This window comes from Musa acuminata, chromosome BXJ1-1, assembly GCF_036884655.1.
Source record: "Musa acuminata AAA Group cultivar baxijiao chromosome BXJ1-1, Cavendish_Baxijiao_AAA, whole genome shotgun sequence".
Taxonomy (NCBI): domain Eukaryota; kingdom Viridiplantae; phylum Streptophyta; class Magnoliopsida; order Zingiberales; family Musaceae; genus Musa; species Musa acuminata.
This window is the reverse complement of record NC_088327.1, coordinates 8,028,709-8,050,140: the sequence shown is the minus strand read 5'-3', so window position 1 is coordinate 8,050,140 and position 21,432 is coordinate 8,028,709. Positions and strand designations below refer to the sequence as shown.

Sequence of the window (21,432 nt, the reverse complement as noted above, 5' to 3'; positions counted from 1 at the left end):
AAACTTTGTATGGTCTAGATATATATCAAATACAAAATATACTTATATAAATAAATAAATAATAACCTTTGAAAATAAATAAATAAAATTTCAACTTATAGATGATATAAATCATGTTGGTTTCTCACTAAATTATATTGATAGTCTTGTGATTTTAGAATGTATCATAAGTTATCTTAAAAATTTTAAAAAATATATTAATATCTTATAAATACTCAAATATTAATGTTGTAATGTCACAAACTTAGTTGATTTTGCCTAAGTCATGCAGCACCCTTGCGTGTCCGTTCGCAAATGTTAGCCTTTCCGAAACCTCTTGTGGTTTCTTAGGGTCTACAAAAGATAAAACAGGTAAGAAAAAACGTCTCACTAGGGATTCACAAGCAAACATTCCAGGAAACATTTCATAATAATACAAATTACAAATAGACTTTACAAGCTCTGAACAATTGCACAATAAATGGTCAACATGGTCCACTACAGATCGAATATCTCTCACAAGTGTTTACATGATACGTTGTTTATTTACAAGCCTAAGAAGGCCACCAAACACAACTAAAATGAGGTTGTTAAGCCTTCGATCGTTCTGCTGTGCAAAGCATGAACAAAACACGGACATACATAAGTACTACATCAAATATCTTATTTAAAACTTTGTCTGTGATAATAAGATAACATCAACATTTAAGCATTTGAAATACACCATCTAAACTAAATGTGATTTGAACAAAATTTATTAGACACTAATTCACATTTGAAATATGCATTATATCACATTTCACATGTGTTCTTTAATCGTATCTATAAGCTCTTAATAAATAACCTCATATATGTTAATCTAAGAAAAACTCTTTGAACCCACTGAATCATACATCATTTTTGGTACAAGACACTCGTTTATGCATCAAATGAGCCTTTATCAAGCATGTCTTTTGTGGAGTTCTTATAGCATACATCGCTAGACTTAATCAGCTTTCAACACCAAGCTTACGATAAGCCATAACGAAAACCAACTATGCTGCAAATTTTTGACATATTGCAATAAATAAAATTGAGTTTTTGTTCGAGGCTCTTATCAGCTAGAACAATATATTTTCTCTTTTAATAAAAATATTAATTATAATACCACCATTATAATAAGTTAGCAAAAGATACTTCATATCTTTTGCGAATCCAATGGTAAGGGTTTTCGAATTCTTCTCAAATTTGAATTTTGCCGAATTCATTACGATTGTTCTTTTGTTGAATAATGACTTATATTTTGATGGTAGCCCACCCAATAAGTCTTCAATTAAGTGACTTCAAATCTTTTGATTCTCGTCCATATATTAATCCTTTTGGGAATGTCTGATAAAAATTTAATATTTTTAAATTAAAATAAATTTAAACTCTTATTTATTGATGATATTTTAATAATTACTCGAGAAAAATGTCTTGGACGCCTATTGTACTTTCATTAACCTTCGTATTAACATAATTAAGTTTAATTTTTTCTTTCCCAACAAATATGATTCAATTACTAAATATCATATTTGGAATCTTTAATGAAATCTTTTGAGGCTCTTATATCTCCTACAATACAATTTTCTCTCTAAAGCATCATTTAGAGAGAATATTTTCAAAAATTATATCTCCAACAATCTTTTATAAACGTTGGATTTTTTTTAATCATTAAGTACTTCAGGAATACTAAACAATTATATAAAAAATCTCAAGTTATTCCGTTGTGATTGTATTACGAGGTAAAGTTTTATTTTATATATATATATATATATATATATATATATATATATATATATATAGAGAGAGAGAGAGAGAGAGAGAGAGAGAGAGAGAGAGAGAGAGATTGATTTTGATTGAGGACATTCATAATATGATATATTACATTTGGCCAAAAAAAATAAACCAATCCTTTTTATTTGAAAGGGCATAGAATTTCCCATTGGTGGATATAAAGATCTATCAAATGCAACACCAAATCTTGAAACAACTCGTTAAAAAATTAGAGGTTCATTGTTGTTTGATCAATCTTTAGATTAGTAGAATTAAGTCTAAAAGCAACTTAATATAACTTTTAAATTTTTAAAATGATACTAATTTAAACTTGTAATCTGATAAATACTTCTTTTAATTTTGAAGCACGTTGAGCTATTATTCATTCACGATGTTAATTCTCCATTCACAGTAGTAGAATTTTGTGCTATTCATGATGGATTATTATTATTATAAGAGTAGTTGTTGATGCTAGAAAAGTAAGGCACTATCTTAATGTAAAAAAATAATAATAAGATTCCAAGATTTTCTACATCAACTATTAATTATATCCAAATTTTATGAACAAATTATTTTTTGGTGAGATCTTTATTTGTAAAAAATAAAAATAAATAACTCACCCAACAACATAAATTATTATATTAGAAATATCTAACATATTGATCTAACAGTTAAGTGCTAGTGACTGAGAATTTAATTTTTTATATTTAAAATATTAATCTCTTATCTCATTAATCCTTAGGCAGAAGGAAAATTATATTGGGATTAAGTTGCAATTCCATCCCTTTCAGGGGCAAATATGCAATAATACAACTGCAAGTCCCTCCTTCTCATGGGCAGTAATGTAAATTTAGGTGGCGAGGAGAACAACGACAACGGCGCTTTCGAACCCGACGCGTCCGCGAGCGAGCGAGGCGGCGGCGATATTTCGTACTACTACGCGTAGGGATTGCAGGAAGGTGGACCCCTTTATTCCTACCGTCAAGTTCGAAATATCGACGGTTGATGAGATAACGGCCGTCGATTTATTGCTCGTACAGTGGATCGTTAGTGATGGACGTCATCAAATTATGTTCTCGTTATCTTAGCGGCGAAGGCTGGCGGAGTCTCCATTTTACGAAGGGATGTCAACATCCAGCTTGGAAGAAGGAAGAAGAAGAAGAAGAATTGTTGTGTGGGGTAGATTAACGTAAAGTTGGCGTCGCCACCGATTCACAGCCTGGAACAAATCAGCCGCCCGCCCGAGAATCCAATGTTACAGGGGACAACCAAGAGGATGGATGCAGATGGAAGGAATTGAATAGGGGAGAGTGGTGGTGGCACAGGCGTCGCGCCATCTTCTTTGTAGCTGGAGGTCGGCGGCCATTGGCTGGTGGAGGACGGCATGTGGTCGTGGTCAGCGCCGCCGCTTCACGTTCCAGCTTTTATGGGCCCGCCGGTGCGGGGTCGGAGATTAAAGGTGTCTTGAATGCTAATCATCTTAGTTTAAATAACATGGAATTAGGATGAGTTGTAAGCTGTCCTCTTTAGACGTCGATTCTAGAATGGACGGCTTTGGTTCTTAGCTTTTAGAAATCAAAATCGAATCACACGGTTGGTTTCGATTTGGATTTTGAAATTGACGAGTCTTTCTTTACTTCTTATTTTTTATTAAAAATAATTTAAAATATCAAAAAATATATATAATTTTATTTTTAAATTTTGTTCATACTACTACTTTGAAAAGTTGATATGTTTCGATATATGTAAGGAGTCTTAATGATATAAAAATTGATAAAATTATCATCACGATCATAGTTTCGATCGAAAAGTCAAACAAATATTCGTTGTCTTATGGATAATCTTTTATTTTTATTTTTCATTCAATTGATAATATATACTTGAGCATCATTTGATTCGAGGCTCATACTCAAACGAGTTTAATCTATCTATTCCAATTTTGATTCGATTTAAAATCAATAAACCGTTAAATCAGTCTCTCGGGTCTATATAAATAGAAGTATAGTCTTTATGAATAGTAAAATAACAAAAAAAATTAATTATCATTTATCAAAAATAGGATTGATAATAGAGTCAAGTCGTCACTCATGATTTCATAATATCCGTACTATTTTCTCAATCTAAATCAAGGAGAAGGTTTTACATGAAGGATTTCTTCTTCGATACGTTTAATTTGATAAACAGTAGGGGCCCCCTCAAAATTGTGGTAAAGCGACTATAACTAGATTTATTTTATTGATATTTTATTTTATGAATAAAGTCTTCTATTTCTCGAGTTTATTTAATTATATCATTAATTTTTTTTATATTCTCTTTTTCGATCTTAATTTTGAACATCACCTTCGTCTTGTGATATGATCGAAAATTAAGTCAACGTCTTGATGAGCCCCACAGAAGCTTTTGGGATACCTGTAGATGGAGCCTTCGGCTATGATTTGGGTTGAGCTTTTGGATTTGGAGTTTATGTTAACTCAAGAAAGATCGGTCTTTCTTATATTTAATTCGAATTCTTCTTCATGGATATAAATAAGGGTGGTTGCATCAGGAAAATCTTATATTCATTATATTTCTTAAGTTTGTGATTGATTTTATTAATAGTTTGGGCTCAAACAATGATGCAGTTCATGTTTTTAATTATATAACATTGGATTAGGTTCATTTTAGCTCATGTGATTTTCGACATAGATATCTTAAGTTCTTATGGTTTACTTGTGTCTAAAATAATCATTATAATTTTAAAAACGTAACATATAAGCCCCTCCAATCAAGTCTAAGCCAACAAATATTACTTCCATGGCATACTGACTCATAATAAATTATTGATATAATGATAATAATTTAAATTTAAAAAAAAAACTGAGATCACCATCAATAGCGGGAAATGGCGTCGTCGTGGAAGCGACGACCAGTAGAAACACTCATAGCAGGGTGTTATACGCAAACAACCTCTCTCACGATGACGACGAGCTCAAGAGTTTCCAGTCCTGCTTTAGGTAGATGTTCGTTGACTAGTCTGACACTAGGTATATAGTGGTCTCTTGGTCCCTCTTCCTCCTCCTTGGCGTCTTCATCCTCACCACCTCCCACTTCATCCTCTCCTACGCCCCCACTAGTCGCGCATACAATATGGTGGTCTAGCTCTCCTTTACCTCCACCTCTGACCTCTCCTACCTTTGTCTCTTCACATGGGAGATGACTTACAAGATATGGTGAAACTCGTCGAGATCAAAGTGAGTGTCGTTTGCGGTGGCGGGCAACGCTGTGGTGGCATGCACCCTGGAGTTGGCGAGTGTCATCTAGTAAATCTAACTCGTCAACTCCACGGCGTATGCCACCACGTCGCCCACCACGGTGCTATCATCGTGAACGACACCCGCTCCGATCTCGACGAGTACCACTATACCTTGTAAGCCACCTCCCCCGTGAAACATGACATCACGAAGACAGAGAGTAGACGAAAGGAGCAGTTGAGCTGGTCTATATAGCCCGCTCGCACTTGTTCGCTCTCCTCAACCAGCTTGTCGAGGAAGAGGAAGCGACAAAGGCCATAGCGATGGATGAAGGTGGAGAGGCAGAAGTAGGAGAGGCCAAAGGCGGAAGTGAGGGAGAGTTGGACCATCACGTCATAAGCGCACGAGTGAGGGTGCAGGAGAGGACGAAGTGGGAGGCGATAGGGACAAAGATGCCCAAGAGGAGAAAGAGGGACCAAGAGATCACTGCGTGCCTAACATCGGATTGGTTAACACACATCCACCTGAGGTAGGACCAAGCTCTTGAGCTCGTTGTCAACATGAAAGAGGATGCGTGCATACGACACCCTACTAGGCAGTAGCGGCTTGGTGCTGCTACTAGTGGTTGCTTCCACGATGACACCTCCTCTTGCCATTCATGATGATCTCAATTTTTTTTAAAAAAAATTAAATTATAAATATTATTATATTAATGATTTATTGTGAATCAGCATGCCAAATAAATAGACTCTAACGTCTGTTAATTTAGACTTGACGAAAGAAACTTAGCATGGATTATTTTAAACACGAGTAAATCGTAATGACTTAAAAAGCCCATAGCTAAAATCATAGGAGCTAAAATAGACTTTAACCCTATAACATTTACTTGAAACTTCTATTTACTTAACGTGGCTTAAGTATGCTCATGTTATGGAACAGGATTGTGTGATCAGGAATCAATAATCTGCAATGATTCTTAGTACCAAAATATTTTATACTTCAAATAAAAAAATAGCACTTTTTTCCAGTGAAGTGTGTCATGTATCATTAATCTCTTAACCTACTACTTTTAAACTCTAACCTTACTAATTCAAGAATAACTTGATGTATCAAAACACAGCTGTAAAACCATAATCCAGGGGAAGAACAACAGCAAATTGCAGGATCATGATATTTCTAAGTAATTGCAAGCTGATTTAACGCTAAGACCATGGCAACCAAATGTTTAATTGAAGGTTCAAAAATATTATGTTCGAGCCAAGATGAGCAACCACATACCGATTTGAAAGATACCATTATTATGTCAAAACATTCTTCACTAATTGTATCCAAAATTCATGCTACGTGCAAAGGCGATATTCAAATTACAATATTTTTTTTTTGTTTCTTTACAGAGACTGATGCTACAAGAAAAAAAGAAAAAAAATACAATGTACATGTAAACTTAAGCAGATGTCAAGATCCAAAACATGACTAGGGAAGATGTTGCAACTAACAGCCATGTGATGAATGCCATGGTAGTGGAAATTTGGTATCTGCCACATGAGAACTGAGGATATGCTTTGCAGAAATCTGTGTCCCTCACGAACAAAACCGTCACACCTGCCGACGAGCATGCCGCCGCAAGTGACAGAGCTGCCGTTACCTGTATTAGCTTACAAATGTTAGTTTGAGTGCCACATAAGCTAAAGGGAATGCTGCTGAAAATTTCTCAATAGGATGGTAGCATTCGATAATTGTGGAGAAGGCATACATTCTTTTTTTTTTATTCATCAATATTTCTTAATTTCACAAGCCTTAAAAGTCATAATCTCTCTGTCTTGATCTCTCATGTTATAAGATCTATACATAAATACTATGCTCTAACCTAAGTTAATAGGACTCCTTATTCTATTAGGACTCAAAACTGATTTCTTATCTATATCTATATATATATATATATATATATTGATTTAGTTTCCAACATCATTCCTAAATTAAACTTTTGGAAAAATAATAATATGAAAATCTAGAAAACTCAATGTCATATCTACAGTTGTAGTCACCACATGCAATGATTTATTGGAAACTTTGAAAGCTGTGTTATAAGGTTCACGGTAACTATCCATGTTTAATAAACTTCTTACCTAAATATAGAGTTGAATTTAATTTCCAACAAATGCCTCATGCTTTCATGTGTGAGTTATTCCAAACTTACGTAGCATTACTTCTTGCTAAAAAATATATCTATGTTTCTAATTGCAAATGGTTTTGTTGTACTAGTATTCATTTATTAGTTCTCCAACTTAATCAGCTCACTTAATTTGTTTCCACCATAAACAGATTTTTGAGTTAAACTTTGTGATATGTCATTATTTTCAAGCTCTATGCAAGGTTCATGCTTCTATACCACAGACACACCAAAAATGTCACTTTATTCAGATTGGGTCAACTGGTCCATTGTAATGCTACAGTATTAACAGAAGCTATCAGGCAGCACTACATCAATTGCTCACAAGATTTTCAATCTTGAGTAGCATACTCATCATCTGAATGTAGGAGCACTTCATGAAAGATGCCAAAATCAAAGTCACTGAGTACTCTAAACTTTCAACATTGCAAGAAAAAACTATGACATTATGGCACTGAGCAGAATTTCAAACAAAGCCACTACTGGACCTCTCTCACAAATGTTACAAACAAAAAGTCTTTGGACAATGGTTCAAACAAGCATAAATGTAACATGACAAACCTTTAAGTAGTTATCCAGGAGACTACTTTGAAGTCCAAAATACTTCTATCAAATACATGAAAGCAGCCATTTCAATATTGGAAAATCAATGTTGTTGGGTAGCAAACTGGCCTTATGAGGATACAAGTATGAAGCATTTTCAGGAGCAGAATTATAAAAGCAGTGAGACAAGTCATATTGATTTTTTGTTACCATGATCATAAGAAGTGTTGTAGTAGAAGATTAAAGATATACTGATTTTAGCTTTGGAAATTGTCTCATGATATAGATTAAAGGTCCATTTGACTAATGTATGATAACAGGTCCACTAAACACAAACACATATGGATATATGTAAGGTAAGATACTTGAGCTTAAATCCTACCAGGATGACTGATTCATTTGAGTTGACAAGGTTAAGGCCTCAATCCATCTGATAGGTTTCTAGCTCAAACACATACACATACATGTAGTACAAAACACATACACACACATACATGTAGTACATGTATATGTATATCTGTATGTATAGATATATGTAAACAGAAAATGAGATGACAAACAAGTCCATCAATGAATATTTATGTATAACTTTAATCATGATAACACATTATGATAGATAGACTTCCAAGAAAGCCACCTAAATGCACACAGTTACTGATAATCAAGTTAAAAATAAGAACATACTTACCCAATCACCCACCACGAACAAACTTACTAGCAAAGGGTTGTGCAAATCTCTTTTCACCTTTAGAGCATAGATATCTAGGCATGCAAGACCCAAACTCCATAGAGCTTGTAGTCCCATAGAAGCAATCAAGTAGCTGAATGAAAAATAGCATCGTCAAGATGTATATATATGAAGAAAACAACTTCGACAGTATCTGATGTTTCAAACAAGAGTTCAAAAGAATATTCTCAAAATATTATATTTGAAATGCATTTGTCACATCTTAAAATATCGTTCAACATAGTGACATAGAGCTATTGAACTTTATTACTTTTAATCCCATGCTGATAAATTTAGCTATGTTAATAAAACAGAAATAAAGAAAATGCTTATCATAGTGTGAAATGTCAGTACCATTTACTCTTGAATCCACATAGTGTCAATTCAAGAGTTTGAGGTTCTGAATAATCTCATCAACCAAAGAAAATGTCAACTAGTAAGAAGATCTGGATGTAAAAGACGGCCATCTATTTTATGCTCTAAAATGTTCTTTTACTCGTACTATCAATGATGATGTATCTATAAACGGCTTAGGCATGATTTGACAATAGTGTAGTGATTCGTATTATATCAACAGGTTCTGGAATCAAAGTAGAATATATAAATTGGAAAAAATAGGGAACCACCGACAGAGGTTCATTGGTGAATGACAAATCCTTCAACAAAACACGTGATAAAACCTAAAGACCGACATCAAGAATAAATTGAAAACAGAGAATGACAAGCAGGTGTCTTTAAATGATTTCTAATCTGAATATCTATGTATACTGCATATCATTTCATGGTGTTCAAGCAGCTACATTGATTGATGGTCGTTAACATGCCTGTGGAACTCAAGATGTCTGAGAAAAGAAAATGCTGATTATGTTACCATCTTGGGCATCAAATTATTGAATGTTACAACCAAGTATACCAATAAAAGAGATGGAGCATCAACTAATTAACTACCACAGAATCATCAAATTAGACAATTTGATAGTAGGTTTCACATGAACCTTGCAGACTTCGATTTATGTGCTTGAACATGGATATCCACTTACCTCTTTGAAGTGCTCTGCTCTTGTTAGTCCAACCATGACGAATCAGAACGATAATGTTGAAGTACCAGCAATGATAAGGGTCAATGCTAATTACCAAGCAATAAATGAGAACAACATTCTCATAAATACTCTTGAGATGACAGATGGGAAGTACCAGAAATGAAAAGAGTCGATGATAACTACCAAGCGATAAATGAGAAGCAACACTTCCATAAATTCTGTAATTATTTTGCTTGTAATAATCTCCCAAGACTCACTCCCATGATCTCTGTTGTGGACCTTTCGTTGGAAAGTAGCACCCAATGAAAATAATCACATTAGCGATCAAGGGTTTTCATAAAAGTGTCATATTAATATAAATCAAAGTCATCTGAGTTGCTCCCAGTTATCTATTTCAATTTTTGAGCAACAACTTCCAAACATCGATCAATGTACCTAGATACAGTAAAAGCCAATCATCATCTCCTAGAATATCAACAGGCAGCACATCCCAACTAATTCAGAGACCTTAGTGATAACGATTCAAATTGGAATCAAACAAATTCTACCACACAGATGAGGAACACCATCTTTCTGAAAACATCAAATGTTCTGTTTTCTTTCAGAACAATTCTTACAGGCCAATCATATCTAAAATTTCCAGTCATCGCCTCTTAGAATTTATCTCAATATCTGCGCTGCGCATGTGTGCTAAGAACTAAATAAAGCAGTAGTGCCAACATAAGATCATAAACACAAAATGTTATCTAAAGCAGTTACGCATATACCAAATCAAAGAGCCCGACAACGACAGAATTAAGGAAAACCGACTCAGATCACTCAAATTGAGAACAAAGGGAACAACAAATGACACTTCCTTAGCTCGAAATAAGAAAGAGCTCAGCAATCAGTACCAGAAAGCGGTGTAATTGGAGAAGCCGAAGGCGGAGAGCATCACCCCGATGGAAGCCCCGGCGAAAACCCACTGCCCAGTCCTCAGCAGCAGCCCGCTCCACGTCCCCGGGCTCCCAAAGACCACCTTCATCTCCGCCTCACAGAACCCTAGCCAGTCCGATCCAGAATGGCTTCCTGGTGCTGGATCTCCCAACAGAATTCCCGCCTTTCTCGGCCAATAGCAGCGAATTCAAGACCCGAACTGGCAATTTCTAGATCGAAGGGGTGAAATTATTGGATAAGGATCTCCCAAAACGAGGAGCGATGGAGGAGAGGGAGAATTCAATTCCCACGCCGAAAGGAGGAGGGGCATTTGGTTGAGAGGCCTCTTTCTATTATTCTACGCTTGATTGGTTTACCGGACAACCATTAAGCAACAGAAGTGTTTTTTTGGTGTGTGCGTGCGCGTCACGGCTCCCATGTCCAGCCTTTGCTTGGATAATGACGTGTGTTTGGCGAGGTTTCCTTTTTAATGTGGTGGAAAATGTACATCATCTTTATTTAAACCAAATTATATATGATCTAATATATTTTTAATTTAAAATTATATATATATATATATAACATAAGTGATAAAAGTTAAATTTAAGCTCAGGACCTTATAATAAATTGTCAATATTTTATAAATTAAACTAACTGATATCTTCAAAAACAATTGGTATATTTAATTTGGATCTTTAATTCGATATCAATTATTCAAAAGAAATTATATTACCTTATGATATCAATGATTTTATATTTATTTTGATATGTTCAATTTTGATCCTGAATTTGATATGGCGAAAAGTATCTGATCAAAACGTAACAAAGTCGCTGTGAATTAAGTTTAGCATATACATTCATGTAAAATCCAATCTCTCTTTGAACTCCAATTAATATATATATATATATATATATATATTATATCTAAAATATTATTGGCAAATAGATTAGTTTTAGACTTTGAAATAATAAACATAACATAAACTCCTTTTCCTTGGAACGGACAACGAGAGATCAAATGGCCAATAAATTCGACGGGAAGAACAAGAGTTTGAAGAATCGCAGCATTGGAATATTCTAACGAACATTCTTTCCATTTTAATGGATTTTTCTTTAGTTGCCTCCTTGTTCGATGGAGCCGAGGTGCACCAAGTAGATTTGTAGGCTGGCACTGGGCCAATCAAATGTTTATATATATACACATACACACATTCTTCTAAAGTTGGCACACATAGAGAGAGAGAGAGAGAGAGAGAGAGAGAGAGAGAGAGAGAGAGTCCACTTGTGTTGTAGGATAATTAAAAAGGATTTTTTTTTACATATCTATTCTTCTAAAGTATACAAATCGTGTGTTAAACCCTATAAATATTAGTAGAAAATATATATTATTTCAAATATTTAAATCTTCTAGATGTAATTATCAGCGGCTAACTTCCACTGCATGATTAAATCTTGGAAGAGAATCATTTTTTTTAAGAGACATTAAATATTAGAAGACAATTGAAGAGTTACAGTGACATAATTACATCATATTAGAAGGGTTGGAGCCGAGCAATTGGACAGTCTGCTGGATGTTAACAAGTACCCAGCTAAGAAAGACCTACAAATCTAATGAGCTACTCATTGACTGAATCCAAGACCTGAAATCAAGATTGAAATTATTATAGCTCAATACTATTGATTTCAGAAAGCCAGAGATAAAATCCTGCTTGCTATTCATGCAAGACATGTTCTTCCCAGGTAAAGCAGCAATTAGTGACAGCCGATGCATTCGTCAAGAATGCCACAACTAAATGAATGACAAGGAAGGATCAACTGATGGCTTGATATCATCTCAGCGTTTGAAAGAGACTTCATTAAAATAATACAAATTCGAACAATGAGGTACATTATAATGAAGATAGATTACTGTTTACATATCTAGAATTCTTTCATTAGTGGGATCTGAAAAGATTCGAGAGAAACGAAGGCATTAAAATCTTACAAGTTTCAGCATACTATCATCCATCAAAGAAAGATGACTTCCACTACTTTGATTGCCAAACCCTGCAACAATTAAAATAATATTCATCTTGATATACACAAGAAAATAGCTTAAAAATCATCATCAGTACAAAACTAGCTCAGGAATAGCTGCAGCCACATGGCCACCATTATATTAACTCTGTTCTTTCTCATTCCAGGTAAAATTATACATAATGAAAGCATGAAGCATATCAGAAGGATACGAGTAGATAAAAAGGGATACAAGGCCTCAAAATTTGTGTTATAATGTTAATTCACCAAACATATGCCTGGGATGAATTAAAATTATGACTTAATCTCTAAATTATGGTCTTCTCACTTCATAACCAATACAAGGCAAACTCAATTCAGATATGGCATGGTTGATCTTCATGTAGATCCAGCATGAACAGACATCAATCCCATCCCAAATCCAAAATGCAATTTTCCTGTCATGTGTATTTTGTTAAGATCATTTTGGAAAGAAAATACACCAATCACGGTACTGTTTCTTACCAAAAATTTCAGATTTTTCTGTTTTTCTCTGACCAAATCAAAGCTTTATACCAACCAAATTTCTTTATTCTCCTAGTTGGCTTTCTAGAGAAAAAGAATTTCCAAAATAATTAATAGAATACCAGCTTTAAAAAAGCTTCAAAGAGATTGCAATGGACATTGACAAATGATTCAGTTCTGATTACCAAATTGCAAAGTGCAAAGAAAATCTTCATGAACTTTTGAATTTTTATAATCAATGAAGTTGGCATTCTTGAGAAAAAGTATTTCCAAAATAATTATAGAATACCAGCTTAAAAAAAGCTTCAAAGAGATTGCGATGGACATTGACAAATAATTCAGTCCTGATTACCAAATTGTAAATTGCAAAAAAAATCTTCATGAACTTTTGAATTTTTGTAATCAACAACTTTATATTCATATTTAACTAAATACATGAAGTCCTATTACACATTTTCTAAGATATGAAGATAGAGTACTTAGCATCATCGTTGGATGTCCCATTGTAGATCCATATTTAAGACACGAAGCCCTTTTACACATTTCCTAAGCATATCAGTAGAAGATCCAGCATCATTGTGTGTGTGTGTGCGTACGCACACACACACTTGTGCCAGCCAGAACTTTCTTATAGTATTACGCAGAAATGTTTGCAAATTGGAATACAGCGTGGCTAGCAACCAGTTCTAAAATATTTCATGAAATGTAAATTCCAAAATGAAAAAATGCATTGACTTGGAAATTAACTTCAATTGATATTGCATATGTAAAATTTTCATTCCATTTTGAAAAAAACATTAACTGTTGACAGAATACAAGACACTAAACTTGTAAACCACTCACATGAACTAATCTCCACAAGACTGGTTACAGCTCACTATAATTGCGCCATACTGCACGGAACTCCTCGCGGAATGTGTTAAGACGTGCTTTTAAATTAGGTGTTCGGAAGCTTGCATGAAGCAGTATTGCTGAAGGTACAACACCATAAGATTTTATCAAAATTCAGAACATTCAAGATTACAACATAAGCAAAACTGAAATTGATTTGTTTTTTCTTATACCAAGCAGTCCAATGACAAGTGCCCAAAGAATTGTGAGGAGGTTGCAGGAGGTCAACCAGAGGATGCAACTAGCTGTAACAAGAGCTTGTTTCATTAGTTGACAATGAAACAAGCAACAGTATTCAAAGAACATATGAAATCAATGAAAAAAGATCTAGGATAACACCTGCTGAGAATATTAAGACAAACACCCAGCGACGACATCCACATATATGAATTGCCCTTTTTGCAGATGACCGTGCACGAAGAACAGGCCTAGATGTACAGATTCAAATGCCATACATAGACTTGGCTAATTAATAAAAAGAAAGTAAGAATCACTCCGAAACTTAAGAAAAGACTCACGTCATAGGTGGCCTCAACTTTGCAGCCAGATGTGGAGAGAACTGCCTAACAGTCCTTGTCACTTTCTCATTGAAACAAACTGCAAAGCTGTAAATTCAGACCATAAGCAGATATTTAGTATCACAAAGGTCAGTCAGCTTCATCCTGAATGTAGCTAACAGAGAAAGGGCATTGCAATTACTGTGAAATCAATTGGTGCAGCTCATATTAAATATATCAAGTAATAACATAAGCTCAACAAAATTGTGATTGATGGATTACTCTTAACCAATGAATGAAGGAATAACCCATTGGATACAATTAAGTTAGCTATACAAATATAGTAGTGCCACATGCACTATACGCAGAAGATCATTCCCCACCTAAATTAGTTCACAAAATTGTAAGACTAGGTTAAATTCAGAGTTCTTACCCTGGAATTAAATTGCACCAATTCCAGTTTAAAACCCTCTTGGTAGGACAGTTTTAGCAAAATGTGGAAGAATTACCTCAACTAAAAAAAAGTGACTTGAACAACGATAACTCATTTGTAGTGTCAATTGGATTATAATAATTGATCTCAGGTCAAATCCAATAATAGATTCGGAAAAAAAGTAACATATGTGAAAAAATTGTGTGACCTTGGTTCTTTGTCTGGATTTGGAAAATGTACAACTTCAAGGGTTATTTTATAAATCCAATATGTTTTAAAATAAAAAAAAGGATTATCTGATGTAATGTCTTCTTGGGGTTAAGGTTACGGTCTTGCCCTGCCAACGGGATTAAACATTAGCCATGTTGACATGCTAGCTACAACCCTAAGGTACTAGTTCCAACATAATGCAGATTGCAGAGGTGAGCAAGTGGCATATCTGTTATCTGAGCCAGATCACCGGAGTGAAGTGTAACATTATCTATGAGTTGGTCTAACCTATACCACTGTGTTTAATTTATGTCATAGTCAATACCTAAGACCTATTTTTAATAATTTGTATCTATGAGTAGTATACTTTTGGTTCTATGCTCTCTGATATCTTTTGATATTTGTAATCCTAAAAGAAACAGTATGTGATATTACATAGAGTAATATAAGGTTTTGTTCATCAGTTAGATCACTTTATTCTGAAAAATCTGTTATTGTGATATATAAAAATATTTTAAATTAATTTTTTTCGGTCCACTTTCTTCGATACAAATAACATTTAGCAGTATGTGTTAAACTGTAACCTGAATATTCTAGTATTATGTGTATTCAATAAGATTCATGCCTAACCCATGCTAATGACTAGTTTAATTAGTGGGTATATACTCATTCTGTCATCTTTCAAAATTTCCAGATCCAGAGCTTGGTGTGACTTGCAAGATTCAAGGGTGGTATTGTTCTTGATACTTGATTTAGTCAAATAGTTTAGTTTACCTTATTAGTATGCTCGGTGTACTAGGCTGCTTACCATGCCCTGCATATCTATAGGATGTGTTCTTGATGCCATACAACATTTCTTCATGCACTTGATTTCAAAAGGGACATTAAAAATTAAATTCTTATTAAGATCTTAATAAGAGAAATAGATAGGGAATGCCTTGGTAATTTGACTCTAATCCCAAAAGATTCAACATGACATATCTTGATAACTCAAATTTTCTATTTATTTTGCATAAAAGACAATAAGAAAACACATGATACTTCAACACTCAATTCATTCAATGTCATTCCCCAGAAATAAATAGGAAATTCATCAATAATTTGTCGCTAACCCCTTTGTGCACTTTATTTCCTACCTACTTGTACATGAACATGGAAAAGAACATCTAACGTGTTCCGCAAATTCATTAAATTTTCTTTTTTTATTTGAGCGTTGTCAATCGAATCAGGAAATTCAAGTGATATACCATTGACACTGTAAACCTGTCCCATGAACCAACAATGATAACATAAAAATGGCTAATTAGTTGCTCTTCAGTAGGCCATATTATAAACAGTCAAACTGTTCCCTAACTCTCTTGTTTCTACAACAATCATCCAAAAACAAAAATAATTCAAACACTAGGAAGGAATACAAGTTTTCTAATATTCATAGCATCAACAGCATCAGATACATGAATCAGAAATAACAAATTTTCACTCGGCAAATAGCACCTTAATAATATTTACTGATCAGGATTTTTTTCTAGAAACAGGAATCTGCTTACCTATCATTTAGGAAAGCAATGCTTAGGCCTGTCAGAAAAGCAGCAATAATTGCAAGAGGTTTCCTAAGAAATCCCAACCCTGCGGTCAAGCCAAAAAAATGAGAACAATATAATTATTAGAAAAACAAAGTATAAAAAAGACTTAAAGCAAATATAATACATCAATATATCACAATTGACTGCATCAGAAGTTCTTACCTAGGACGAAGATGATCAAAAGGAAGTAATTTGTCCGGTAGCTGCAAAAGAACAAATTAAACAGAAACAAGTACCATCATCCTCTATAATAACACGAAAATTCAAATTCAAAAGATGAGACGATTTGTTACATAATGCAAGGGCCTCCAGAAGGACAGAATGAAGGATGGAGAAGAAAGCACATACTATATCTTTTCTAATTCAAGTATATCCAAATTGCAATCGGGTACAAGACATAAGCATCTATGGAAACTAAAGAAACTCTATCACAAGGGATCCAATTCATCGTATGAACTCAACAAGAAAGGGGAGATCGACCGTGAAACGGCTGAGATCTTACTAGTACAGGTTGCACTTAAGGCGGCTGTTCCATTTCGAGTAGGATCGGGGGAGGGTGAAGCGGGAGAAGAACTCGGAGACAGGGCGGGGCGGCGAGGACCAGTCCACCTCTCGGAGGGCGTCGATCAGATCCTCCGTCGTGACGTTGCCCCAATCCATCGTTCGACGACTTACAGGACGACGCCTGTGGTTCGATCGGAACCCTAGAAAACCGACCCAGGGAAGGCAAAAAGCAGAAGGAGAAGGATCGATCTCGGGGACGCCGAGGTTTTGGGTAACGATTTTTCCTCCCCGAGAGAGAGAGAGAGAGAAAGAGGAGAGGAGAGGAGAGGAAATTGATGTTCGGGGAATTTGGTTTATGGAAAGGAGTCGGCTTGGCGTGTCGGCTTTTGCGTTTGCGGTAGTCAGGTGGCTTTGGGCCTTCGTCCACCGGCCACATTATTTATGACAATTTACGAAGATTACCCTCGTTATATAATATATATATATATATATACATATGTATATATATATGTATATATACATATATATATATATATATACATATATATATATATACATATATATATATATACATATATATATATATACATATATATATATATACATATATATATATATATAAGTAACCTTATAAATATTAAGCGGGTGAATTTTTTTAAAAATTCTTATATTGGATAAATTCCTATACAACATTTTTTGCTGTGTGAAATAGATAATTATGCCCTTGGCCCTCACCGGACGTACTTCCATTTGTATCACCCTTATGTTGCCTCTCCTTTCTTTTGTCCCATCTGAACTATTATCACTTTTGTAGAGCATATCGACCCATGTCAGACTTGATTCTGCTTGTCTCACCCTCGCATGAGGAAGGAGAAGATGTGAAGGCGACAACGACCTTTGTCGTCCTCGCTTGCGGCCATCGCACGAGGGTCATCATTGCCTCCGCAACCCATCTTTGTTCCCCCTCCTTCCTCACATGAGGGCCACAAGTGAATACGACAAAAGCAAGGACAATGGCCCTTGCACCCCTTCTTCCCTTTGCAAGGATTATAAATGATAATAATAATAATAAGGACGACAAGGATGAGACGATAGATTCAATGGTGGCCAGATAAAATTATTGTTTATAAAAAATACTTTATGAAAATTTTTGAAAGTTGAGATGCTTTATAAGAATTTCTTAAAGATAAATGTTTTTTCAAGAATTTGCTCATCCTCTCTCTCTCTATATATATATATATAGCGATCAATTTATTAGAGGAGTGTTTAAAATCTTAATATAATTATTGAAGATATTAGCTTGTTAAGGAGGTGTAACATGTAGATGATTTAGTGTCACATCATATTTGATTGAGTTCCATATTAGTCCAATAAGTCGATCAAGCATCACACTCATATCAATGTGACTCGATACAACCTTAAGCACCCGATCGCCCCAACACATCAATCGAGCTTCTCACACCATTTAAGTAAACCATCCGAGTAGTAACTATAGTGTCTACTAATTTAACGAGTCTCCCCAAAACTAATTAATAATTAGTAATTTATAATGAACTTGTATATCGACACCACTTACTCTCAAAGGTGTTGGCTAAGCGCCTTATCAAAGACTCAATTATAAAAAGTTTCCTACTTATGATTCTCAAGTGGTATCATATATATGGAATGCTCCTATTTACACCCTAACTTAAGCAGAAAAATAAATTGTAAACAAAATTTTTAGTATATCTTGTTGAATAACCTCGATTCTATGGCTTGTGACATACATGCATAACTATTAATTATAATTAATAATATTTAATTTAAGTGAAACTATAAATATTTTAAAAATGCTATAATATGCGCTTAATAGTTTTCACTATCATGACTAATTGAAGGAAATTTGATGTCAATCTGATTTTAAATATTTCTATTTCAGCAGTCAACTAAAGAAGATAATTTTGCAATAGCATATATGCCAAGTATCCAAGTTTAAAAATGATGAATATAATAAACTAAATTATAGAGAGGACGAAATGCCAAAATTTAGAGAGATACATTAAAAAAGTCATAAAGGTAAAGAATAAAATCTCTTCTCGTTGGAGTCTGGTATTTTCGATAGTCCAAAAAAATTATAGTAATCATCTTTATTTTTTTATAGTACTTTTAACTTAAATTCTTGAAAAAAAACCTTTAATTTTAAAAAAAATATTACAAGGCACTCCTATTTTCAAAAGTTTTGGTACAACATCTATTTTTTTCATATAAAAGATGATTTTGCTTTTATCTTTGTCATACTAACTATTAGTCTTACCCTTGGCCTCCACTCTTGGTTGCTTCCGTATATTTTATCCTTATCATTCGCTCACAACCCTCATCCCCTCTAACTATGTTAGCTTCTACCTTTGCCCCACTAACCCTCATGTTGCGTCAACCACCACCTCCGTCCCACACCATTACCCTTGCCTCCTCTCCTCTGTTTGGTAACATGCTCCAATCTAGTCCCGATGTGATGGTGTCATTGATAAAGAGGGCATTCAAGCTTCCTTTTCTGGTTATTATGTCCGCAACAATCAAATAGGGAGAAGGAAGACCGTCAAGAACTACCTTCGCACCTAGTCGCCTATGCCTCTACATGTATGCCATTGGCTGCCACCATACGTGGGTCCCTGGTCACCTCCTCACGCGACCCTCTCACCCTCTATGTATAGTCGCTTTCACTTTGCACCGTCATCCTAGCTTCTTCTTCTCTCTTTCTCTATCATCATTATCTTCTTCAACTATAATCCCTTTGGCCTAGGACAATAACAATGGTGATAGAGATGAGGAGCAGAAAGTGAGGGACCCACACGTGAAGGTTGTTAAAGGTATAGTCGAAAGTGACCAAGGGTGAATGAGGATGAAGACACATATATAAAATCATCTTTTATGAAAGAAAAGATGCTACAATAGATTTTTTTTTAAATTAAGATTTTTTAGAATTTACTCATAATATAATATGTAAAAAAATTTCGGGAGTTTGGGTTTGCAAATGAGTGGGAAGGAGATGCTGATTTGGTGCACGGATGAGTGTGAGTTGGAAGAAGAGGGAAGAAGTACTTTAGTCCCACATGGCTTGAGTACCCCCCGTAGATGGAGCCAATATGGTATATGAAGAGGTTGGCCTCGCTTGAGAGAAGTCACGCAGCTGCGTGGTGAGCACAAAGCGAACTATTCTTTCGCCTTTTACTAAAGAATACCGTGTGCTCGCCACATAAAAAGCAGCATACGCCAATTTTTTGAGGGCTCTTCTCCCGTTAAAGGGGGCCCTAACAACTCAACAGCCAATATTTGTTTCTCCCTTACGTGGAAGAGTACAATCACCCATGAAGTGAGGGTTACAGAAGTTTTAAATTTATGTCTATCAAAAGTTTTATTTTTAAAATTTTTAAAACAATCTATAAAATAATATGAAAATTCTTTTACATGGAAAATTTTCTCAAAGTTTTAATAACCCCAAATAGGACAACCTGCCAGCTCATGGGAAAACTGATCAAATGATTGAATCAATTAAACTAGAGGTAGAAGAGGATCCAATAATTGATATACATAAAACACTATTATATATCATGTTATATGATTTAAAATAATTGATTTTTAATTATGCATTTAATACCTTTAGAAATATTATATGTATGGAAACTTAGGATCTAATAAGCCACTATCACTAGCTCAATCATCTCCGGCGTGGATACCCATCGAGGTTCCCTCACCCAATATGGTGTCGATATTCCAAGAACACTTGACTTATTGAACCACCTATCGAGGTGGTACTTTGCTTTCTAATTGTGGAATTCAACAGACCATACCACTGTTCTACTATGCCTGAATTCAAGACTTAATTGACGGATTCAACTGAAGATTCCCTATATATCCAACTACGATAGATGGATCGATATTTGGTGGAGATGCGATAAGATTTCCAACAATCCAAAAGAAATGACATAATAGCTATAAAAAAATTGAATAACAAGAAAAAGAGTCATGTACTTTTGAAAAAAAAATTATTTGACCATTTATTGACTCTAAAATAATATAAAAATATAAAAAATAATATAAAACATGTTAGAATATGATATTATAGTTTTCGAGAAATCTATGTAGATTTGGGGATACTCAAAGATATTCAAACTTGAGTTACATCATAGATTCATTGTAAGAATTTTCTATTTTACCAATTAATGATCCAAAAAATAAGAAAAAAATAAAAATAATATAATAATGGTTAGAAATATGTTATTATAATTTTGAAAAGGTTTAAACAGGTCTGGGATAATTAAAAATATTTATACTTGAGTCTAGATCACAAATCCTCTATTTTGCCAATTAATAACTAAAAAATATATATATAATAGCAGTTAGAAACATGTTATTATAG

At 34.4% G+C, this 21,432-nt stretch overlaps 2 protein-coding genes and 1 non-coding gene across 4 annotated transcripts; 1 reads left to right on the top strand and 2 right to left on the bottom strand.

The window, feature by feature from the left end:
* Positions 1 to 6,337: 6,337 nt before the first annotated feature.
* Positions 6,338 to 10,826, bottom strand: LOC103983285 (CASP-like protein 5B3). The gene is made up of 3 exons (XM_009400518.3): positions 10,377 to 10,826; positions 8,405 to 8,537; positions 6,338 to 6,648 (listed from the first exon to the last, which is right to left on the bottom strand). Exons 1-3 carry the CDS (start codon positions 10,505 to 10,507, stop codon positions 6,448 to 6,450), a joined length of 465 nt encoding a protein of 154 aa, XP_009398793.1. The 5' UTR covers positions 10,508 to 10,826; the 3' UTR covers positions 6,338 to 6,447.
* Positions 10,827 to 12,232: 1,406 nt separating this feature from the next.
* On the bottom strand, positions 12,233 to 17,431 carry LOC135584060 (PRA1 family protein A1-like). Of its 2 annotated transcripts, none has more exons than XM_065165723.1 (8): positions 17,035 to 17,430; positions 16,695 to 16,735; positions 16,497 to 16,575; positions 14,328 to 14,414; positions 14,149 to 14,237; positions 13,983 to 14,054; positions 13,762 to 13,889; positions 12,233 to 12,444 (listed from the first exon to the last, which is right to left on the bottom strand). In XM_065165723.1, exons 1-7 carry the CDS (start codon positions 17,190 to 17,192, stop codon positions 13,786 to 13,788), a joined length of 630 nt encoding a protein of 209 aa, XP_065021795.1. In that variant the 5' UTR covers positions 17,193 to 17,430; the 3' UTR covers positions 12,233 to 12,444; positions 13,762 to 13,785. The 2 variants fall into 2 exon arrangements, with proteins under 2 accessions (XP_065021795.1, XP_065021799.1); XM_065165727.1 differs by lacking the exon at positions 12,233 to 12,444 and adding an exon at positions 12,522 to 12,851 and having other exon boundaries at positions 17,035 to 17,431.
* A 2,769-nt stretch (positions 17,432 to 20,200) lies between these two features.
* On the top strand, positions 20,201 to 20,320 carry LOC135592644 (U5 spliceosomal RNA). Its single transcript, XR_010479171.1, has one exon. It is a non-coding gene; the product is annotated as a U5 spliceosomal RNA (small nuclear RNA).
* The last annotated feature ends 1,112 nt before the right edge of the window (positions 20,321 to 21,432 follow it).